Source organism: Apteryx rowi, unplaced genomic scaffold (genome assembly GCF_003343035.1).
Source record: "Apteryx rowi isolate R43461 unplaced genomic scaffold, aptRow1 scaffold_24, whole genome shotgun sequence".
Classification (NCBI taxonomy): domain Eukaryota; kingdom Metazoa; phylum Chordata; class Aves; order Apterygiformes; family Apterygidae; genus Apteryx; species Apteryx rowi.
In genome coordinates this window covers 1,770,697-1,779,447 of record NW_020448752.1, presented here as the reverse complement: position 1 = coordinate 1,779,447, position 8,751 = coordinate 1,770,697, and the positions used below count along the sequence as shown (strand labels likewise).

The window sequence follows — 8,751 nt, the reverse complement described above, 5'->3', positions numbered from 1 at the left end:
AGTTTCCTTGAGCTCCCCATTATGCCTATATCATTCCTCCATAAATCTCTCAGTCTAATACAGAGGAAAATTTTTTTATTGTCTGTATATAGTATATATAAATAAAAAATATATAAATTATATATATACACAAATTTATGTCTTGTTTTACAAACAAGAAAGATTAAATATATTAATCTTAATATCCAAACTAGCACTTTGTGTCTTTTTTTAAGAACTTTGCAGAGGAAGAAGAGAGACCAGGGATGGCAGGACTCCTGCCTCCCCCCSCCTTTTCTGGGAAGCCCATAAGTCTGGCGGGGGGGTGTACGAACAACGCAAATTGGTTCCTAGCTACAAGTGACGTTTCCGATATCCCGTTTCCTCTGGGGACATGTTTTGCCTGGTACAATGAACTGTCTATTTATCAGAGAGAAAAGCATCAGCGTGTGTCCTCTATACCTCCAGGAAGCCTCCAGGAAACGACGCCAGCCGACTCCGATAACGATGCAACACAAAAATCTCAGGAACGGGGCCGTTTTCTGTATGGGGGTTGAATGTGTCTAAMGCGGAGACAGCCGCAGTCTAGACTCACACTTTCGCTGTGCCTCCAGGCTGGTTATTTTAATCTGCATCACACCATTTCCCAAGCTGAAATAACTAATGATGCCTGACATTGAAGGGGACGAAACACCTATTTATGAAGCTGGGTATGGATCAAAAAAAAAAAACGGAAGAGCCAAGGGTTTTTTACTGACACACAAATCCTGAAAATACCGTTGACAGCAGGCAGTTTAATGGACAATTTCAGAGTTTTTTGTGAGCTCTCTTAGTACCATCTAGTGGGCAATCAGCATCCTGACAGGAAGAATTATTTCCTCGTAATACACTGTTATTATTTGTATAGCAGTGGTGACGTGTGCTYCAGAGACAGTCAAGTGCCCCTGTCTGAAAGGAGGAGCTATCCTAGGAYGTATCAAAGATTAATCCCTGCCTTTATTATCTTTGTACTAATCTTTCTGGTGCTGTCCTGTGGCCTCTCTGCGTTAGGCACTTGTAAGGTCTGTTGAAGGAAATGAGCCAAGTAAAACTTTCTAGTTTAAAGTTTTTTAATGTCAGATTTTTTTTAAAAAAAAAAGCTTCATCTCAGTTACACGACGTGGAGAATTAGAAATAAATTATTTTTTCCCGGATCCAGTTCACTTTTCAGCGCCCATGTGGTTTATCTACCATTGTTCTTAGCTAGCGGCCGCTCCAGATCGGCGCCGCTGTCCCCCGGCAGGTTACAGCAAAGTATACGGTGCCTTTAAGGTTCCCCAGCTGCTGTGAGTGTTGCCCAGCCCCAAAAATGCATTCGTGCCCGTATGATACGATTGCACTCAGGTCGCCTCCTTCCTTGCCTTCATCTTCTCTGAATTACATGCGCTCCTGGTGAGACCTGCCTAGCACTCTGCCAGTGGCGATGGATAGAAAAGGAACAAAAAACGGGCCACTGGGCACCAAGGTCCGAAGCATTTTAACCGTGCAACCCTAATCCCCACGGCACAGTGGCTCCACTACCCCGCGGCGGTGTCAGTCGCTCTCAAAGGTGCCGGCAACCCGCCGCAGACTTTGCAGCTTTGCGGCCGAGCGACAGCAGCGGGGCCAGCTGCATAGCTGAGACCCAACGATGCTTGCAGCAAGCCCCGGAGAGTTGACACTCAAATATAAACGAGTAATGTCTACATTTTAGCCCCGTTTAAAACACAGTGGACGCCTGAGTAAAACATCCTAACAAATCCCTCGCACAGGCAGACGTGGTGGAGCCGGCAGCGATAGCTGGGGCTTCTAGCTGCACGAGTGAAAAGTCCGCTGGGAAAGATGATGGGCATCCCAGCTTACTTAGATTTCCTACCCGTATTCAGCGTACATGAAAACAGACAGTACACATGATGGGAAAGTGGCTTCCAAAGCCACCTAATTCCCTTTCAGCACGTTAGCAGACAACGAGCCAGCCCGTGGCTCATCCCCGTGAAGCCAGCTGCACAGCGCCCAGCTGAGCGGAGGCATTGCCCTTTGCCGTCTCCCTCTCCCCCCACATACAGAGTGAACAGAGGGGGGGGCTGTTGGTTTTTTTTCCTGCAGCTGAACTATCTTACTTTATAAAGTCATTAAAAAGCAAAAATGCTGTGTTAAAAGTGGTGGAAACCCCAGCACTGCCTGTCTGCATTCGTGCTCCGAGGTTAGCTGCACACGCTAAGCATCGGGGACGTAGACAAACAGGCCGTGGACTTGCCCGGGGCTAAGCAGCTGTAAGGCTCCACGACGCCCCATTTTTGAAAAGCACCTTAGAAATGCTCAGGGATCTAGTGCCATTAAGCAAAAGACTTCAGCGAACAATATTCACCCCTTGCTGGAGTGCCTGGACTCCATCCTCACATCTTAAAATAGGCTCTTTAGAGAGGCAGCGCTCACAGGCTATAAATGCTGGGTAGAAGGATTAGGAGCTTATTCAAAGGGACTGGTCACAATTCTTTGAAGAGCTTTTAATTCTTACCTCCGTTTCTAATGGAGGCTTGAAAATACCATTTATTTCCCACAGTTTAGTCTTCTCCCTGATAAATGGTGGACGCGCTCCGGCTTAGTTACATCCAGTGTAACTGTGTCAGCATTTACACGGTCGTCATTGAGCAGAATATGGGTGTGCTTTGTTCCTAAATACAACTCATCTGAAACCAATGGGAGACCTATGATTAAGTGATTTTTCCTCTTCAAAGGAAAGAGCAGGGTGTTGTAATAGTCTCAGTAAAGATTTGGAAGCAAGACATTTCTTATTTGATCCTAGCGGTTTTGATAGTAGCAGAGAGCGGGATTTATCTAAAAATAATCCCTGTGAAAAAACGATAGAGGCGGAGAAGTTGACAGAAAACAAGCAGCCACTAAAAATGCTTTCCAGGACTCATGGTTAGTGTTTCTCCTGCAGTCGCAGAAAAAACCTCAGTTTTCAAAACTGTTAAGTGAGTACTAGAAAGTGGGGTAAAATCCAAAATGTCGTAAGAGCGGAGCTAGGCCCTAAGCCACAAAGGCAAACGCATTCAACATTGTGAATTCACGCATCTAAAGGGCAAGAGAGTTGTGCTATTCATATCAAGTGCCATTCATTAACAGGATGGTCTACTACCAGCCATTGCCGTCACAAGGCAAACAGAAAGAAAAAAAGCTCTCAGCAACGCACTTTCTGCATGAAAATAGGTCCTTGATTAAGTGACTGGCGGTAATTGAGTGGCAATTGTATGTAGGAATGTGCCAAGAGACCAAAAAAGCTACTTGTCTTGACATCACTCTGCAATTTGATAGAGCTAATGTGCTACTTAAAACTTCCTGGAAAATATATTCTCAGGCCATGAAACACAAAGGCATTTCTGATTAAATGAACCTCCATAGAATCAGATAAATAAAAAGGGAGGTTTGCCATTCATGTACTTTCAGGTACATGAATGTCCTTAGGTGGACATTAATTTATTTCTTAATTCCCAAAACGTGAGAGAATGGAGGAGCTCAAACTATGAGCTAATTCCTTCCAGCACCAAAATTAACTAGTGCTTGCCCTCATGACAAAACTCGGGACAATTAAATTGAATTTCTTACACTGGAAGCACATAACGCAATTTATCCCATTTGGCTTTCGAAATGAAGCAAGCCAAACTGAATGAGATGCTTTCATTCCAAATGTCCACACAAGAGTTAAGATACTTCAATCCAGTTTCACAGCTAATGTTTTTTAGTTAATCTGCACTCATTTTCCTGAGCATCCTTTGATAGACGACCTGGATAACAGGCCGATGGTTTTCAACCACACAGTCTCTCCCTTCATCCAAAGCAAGCGGTGAACCAGATAAACATCTCCCTCTTCAAAGCTGATTCTCCTTGTCCCTACTCGTATGGTAAATGGAAATGCAAGCTGTCAACAGGCGAGCAATTGCTGGGGAAGATCATGAGCAAGCTCTTTGGATGTGTTTAACTAAGACGTTGCTGCATATTGATTAAAAGCTTTTCCTCAATAAAATCTCTGATTATCCTGCCATAAGAGCTTCACTAACGATAGCAATAAATCATTAAGGTAGACGGACTTTTGTCCTTATAATCAAGGCATGAAATCAAAGTGTCTGACCCTGCAAAGACATTATGGTAACGAAACACTGAGGGGTACTGGGGATTTTTCCTGTGTTGCGTTTGTATAGCATCAAGCTAAGGCAGCAGGGCGACGCATCTGCGAGCGGCCACAGCACACAGCGCCGGCTCCTGCGGCTTTGCACTTCGCCTTGGACGGAAAGGTTTCACCCACCAGCGGCTCCGCAGCATCTGGCCTCATGGAGGGCAATATCTGCTGGTTCACAGGGGCTCCCGGAAGGATATTTGACCTCTAGCTTGAGAAAAGGGGAAAAAATAGTCTTTCATACTGCACGTAAAACTTTGCCTGTCCCTGGCTTATAGGATTAAGGACCTAATTTTATCTATTAATAAATTTTTCACTCCTGCAGATCCCATCTCCATGATCCCAGGAGAAAACAGATAGAAATGCTATTTCACAAATCCTGCATAGGGGAAGCTCTGAGACAGAACCTGTAAATGACACGTTTAATTTGCACGTTTTAATATACTTTCCGCTGCCTTCAGCCTCAGATCCTCAGGGTCTGGTTGATGGCTAGGTTGGGAAGAGGCAGGGGTGGTGGTTTCAGGTTGGAAGAGAGACACACAAGACACCACTTTTTGCATTCAAGAGCAAAACTAGAATTTAAACTAAGGCCAAAGCAAATGATTCAGAAACAACTATTTCAGAGACCGGCAATAAGTTATCCGTCCCCCAAATTCTTCAGACTGTAATAGCAGTAACAAACGTGCTGTAAGCCTGTGTTTTGTAGGGAGGAGAGGCCTTGAAGTTATTTTTAGAGTATATAGCTTTAATCACTGGAAAATATGTACAGAACAAACAGCCGTTACAAGACATCCAAACTTGCAAATAACACAAACCACCGTTTGAAAAAAATTGTTGTGAACTGGAAAAGGACCTTATCATAAGAATGCCAACAAAGTCGGATTTTTTTTTTTTCAGGCGTCTTTCAGACAAAAGCAGAGGAGTCACTAAAATGGCTTGTTTGTGGTACCAAAGTACATCTGTTTAGCGGAGATGTGGAAGCAAAGAGCTGACAGCAGCAGATAGGGGAGTGCTCTGGCCGTCTGCAGGACGGGCACAGAACAGACGTCAGTGACAGCCGTTCCCCAGCAGTATCTCATCTTTGTACCTCAGCTCTGATGGGGACTTATCATTTTTACGTGTGAGAAAGGCTTAGTCAGACTAAATGGTCCAGTCGGGCTTTGCTGTTGCTGAGACCAACCACAACAAGGACGAATGAAATATTTACAGGTGCTCGGCTACTAGGAATTTGGGAGATGCCCCCAAATCCCTTCACTTGAACCAGCAGGAAGCCACCTGACAGAGAAGCTTTTCCTGTATTATTAAAAAGAGCAATGTTTAGAAAAAAATTAGAAATAAAGGGCTGCATTCTTCTTTTCCCATTCTTTGGATTTACTATGTGTCACAGCATTTTACAAGCTGCTATGGTAACCCCCAAGTATTGGGAATTACCATCAATATGATATTCCATTTCTGCATCAATTCTAAGTATGGGAATTAGTATCTATTCTAATCCAGATGGATTCCAAGTTTAATGAAACCCTGCAAAAGGTTAGAGGAAACCTCCTCCAAGTAGAATTCTATAATCTTTAGTTTATTAGCCTTTTGGGCCAGAATATTTGCAATAAGAGATAAAGAGAATGTGGCCATCCTAAATGAACCATAGACTATTTCTTCTGTTAAATTCCCAAGAACTCAAAGTAAAGACTTATCGATGCCAAATTAGTTGCAGAAGTTTGTTATCTATGAACCATCTAAGTAAAACTTGTACGAATTACATGATCGCATGCATATTTTGAAGAAGCTGTTTGTGGCTTAGTTTTTATTTTGTATAATTAAAACCCTTTAACCACAATGTTTATTGTAGCAAAAGCTAAATTAATATACATAATTTAATCACATACAGACTGAAAGCTCACAGGAGATTAATTACTGAATTAGGTACAAAAATACCTGATTATACATACAAAAAACCCCTCAGAAATCAAATTAAATGGCCCATTAAAATAATACCCATGTAGGTTTTGACATTGATCCAAAAGACAGTGTATTTGCAGTATAGAATATCCACCACAACTACAATTTTTTTAATCTCCAGATGTGGCCAAGATTTCTGATTTTTTCTGATTTGCATCAGAAAAATAAATAGCAGAAAGTATGGCTGAAATTTTTGAGGAGAAGAGCAAGAAATGCTGATTAGGGGGGTATTTTTTCTTGCGGATTTTGCGGTGAGACTCTGCATGTGAGGAGTCAGTACCTCTTCCCGCATAAAGCCACCATTTGCCCCTTGCAACAGGATCAACTCGCGATTCGGCCAAAGGGAACGAGAGCGAGCAGCCTATTTCGAGGAAAGAGCAAAGAAAATCAATTATTAATACTTTTGCCATCGGGGAAGGAGAAATTTGCAAGACGAAAAAAGCAAAAGGTGTATTTGGAGGAAGATAAAACCTATCCTTCCAAAATTCAGACTTGCTGGGGCTTGATAGCGTCGGCGTGGGGTCCCACCCAGCCTTTGAAGTTCACAGCCGGGGCTGCGCGCTGCCGGGAAGGGCTGATCCCATCTTTCCGGCTGCGCTCGCCTCTGCCAAGCCTCCGGCCGGGCTCCCCTTTGTGCTGGGAAAGCCGGGCGGGCTTTTTGGGAGGGCTTTCGCACGGCGGAGGGCACGGAGCCCAACGCCTCGGGGATTTAGCGGGATCTGGTGCCTCCCCCGGGGCCTGGCGCCGAGCCCGGGCGCGCCGACTCGGTGAGCATCACCCCGAGGCGGCGCGCGGAGGGGCAGCGGCGCGGCGAGGTCGCGGCTGCGCAGGGGCACGGCAAGGGACCGGCCGTGCGTCACGCTGAGGTGCAGCGCTATGGTGAGGTGACACCTGTACAGCGGCACAGCGAGGTTCCAGCTGTAKGTCACGCTGAGGTACAGCAGCCCGGAGGGGTGACGCCGGTATAGCATTACACAGGAGCACAGCAGTACGGCGAGGTGGCACCAGTACAGCGTTACATGGGGGCACAGGGGCCCAGCGAGGTGACACTGCTACAGCGTTACACGGGGGCCCAGGGGCCCAGTGAGGTGACGCCAGTACAGCATTACACAAGAGCACAGMGGCCCAGCGAGGTGACACCTGTACAGTGTTACACGGGGGTACAGCAGCCTGGCAAGGTGATGCTGGTACAGCGTCACATGGGGGCACAGCAGCCCGGCAAGGTGGCGCCCATACAGCATTACATGGCACAGCGGCACAGCAAGGTGACACTGGTACAGTGTTACACAGGCACAGCAGCCTGGCGAGGTGAYGCCGGTACAGCATTACGGGGGGGCATAGCGAGGTGATGCCAGTACAGCATTACACAACAGCCTGGCGAGGTGATGCCGGTACAGCATTACACAACAGCCTGGTGATGTGACACCGGTACAGCATTACACAGCAGTCCAGCGAGGTGACGCCGGTACAGCATTACACAGCGGCCGGGGTGGCCGTAGCCAGGGCAACGGAGGAATGTGGCAGAAGGCCGGGTGGCCCTGAGGCGCCTCAGCCTGGGGCCGGCAGGGCCCCAGCCGCCCAGGGCGCCATGCTGAGGTAAGTGGGCCCTGAGCCCCCCGGGGAAGCGTGGGTGTGTAACGTGGCCCCTCGGGCACGGCACAGGGCTGGGGCCCGGCGGGTGAGAGGGGGCCATTTTCTGTCCTCCGCCCTCCYTCTCTCCGGGGCATCCCCTCAGCAAGGGGGAGCCATCATGGCCGCCTGGGGGGGGGGGCTCGCTTGCCAATCACGCGGCCAAAGCGCCTCCCCCCCTTCCCCGGAGCCACGTGAGGCAGCGCCGTCGGCCAGCTCCGCCTGCGGCCGCTGCCGCTCTGACCAATAGAGGGCCAGGCGGCCAGGCGCCGGCCAATCGCCCACTCCTCCTGCCCCTCGTCCCACCCCCTGCAGCGGGTAAGGAGCGCGCCCAGGGCCGCGGGCGGGGGGAGCGGGTGTCACGCGCGGCCGTGCGCGCTCACGTCCCCCCCCTTCCCCCACCCCCACCAGGAGCTGTTGTTTAGGCGAAGGGCGGGGCAGGAGGGAGACCCTTCGCGCCATTGGAAAGCCCGGCTGGGCCCCGCCCCCAGACCCCGAGGAGCCAATGGGAGGCGCGCCAAGGCGTGGCAGCGGGGGCGGGGAGTCTATAAAGGGGGCGCGCGGCTGGCGGGAAGGGGTAAGATGGCGGTGTAGGCGCGAGTTGGCGTGTCTTGCGCTTCCTCCCCCTCCTCAGGCGCCCGTGTTTCTCCTGTCGGAGGAGGCGGCTGGATCCCGACTCTCAAGCCGGCCACGGTGTGAGGCGGGAGGAGGAGGACAAAGCCTCCACTGCCGCCCGCGCCGTCATGCCTAACATCAAGATCTTTAGCGGGAGCTCGCACCAGGACCTGTCCCAGAAGATCGCCGACCGCCTCGGCCTGGAGCTCGGCAAGGTGGTGACCAAGAAGTTCAGCAACCAGGAGACATGGTGAGGGAGCGGAGCGGGGGGGAAGGGGGGCGGAGCCGGGCACTACAACTCCCAGCAGGCCGCGCGGCGCCGCCGCGTTGCAGCCTGCGCGAGCGCCGCGCGGGGCCTGCCGGGAGTTGTAGTGCGG

At 49.2% G+C, this 8,751-nt stretch overlaps 1 protein-coding gene across 3 annotated transcripts in view; it reads left to right on the top strand.

Annotated features, from left to right (window-relative positions):
- Positions 1 to 8,323: 8,323 nt before the first annotated feature.
- The window catches only part of LOC112966278 (ribose-phosphate pyrophosphokinase 1), a 12,472-nt gene continuing 12,044 nt past the window's right edge, over positions 8,324 to 8,751 (top strand). Inside the window, exon 1 of one of the 3 annotated variants that reach the window (XR_003253565.1) lies at positions 8,324 to 8,624. Coding sequence is in view for 2 of the 3 variants with exons in the window: in XM_026066251.1 (XP_025922036.1) it covers positions 8,503 to 8,624 (122 nt within the window). In the remaining variant the exon portion in view is untranslated. The remainder of the gene's footprint in view (positions 8,625 to 8,751) is intronic. The other 2 variants (XM_026066251.1, XM_026066250.1) reach the window with 2 other exon arrangements.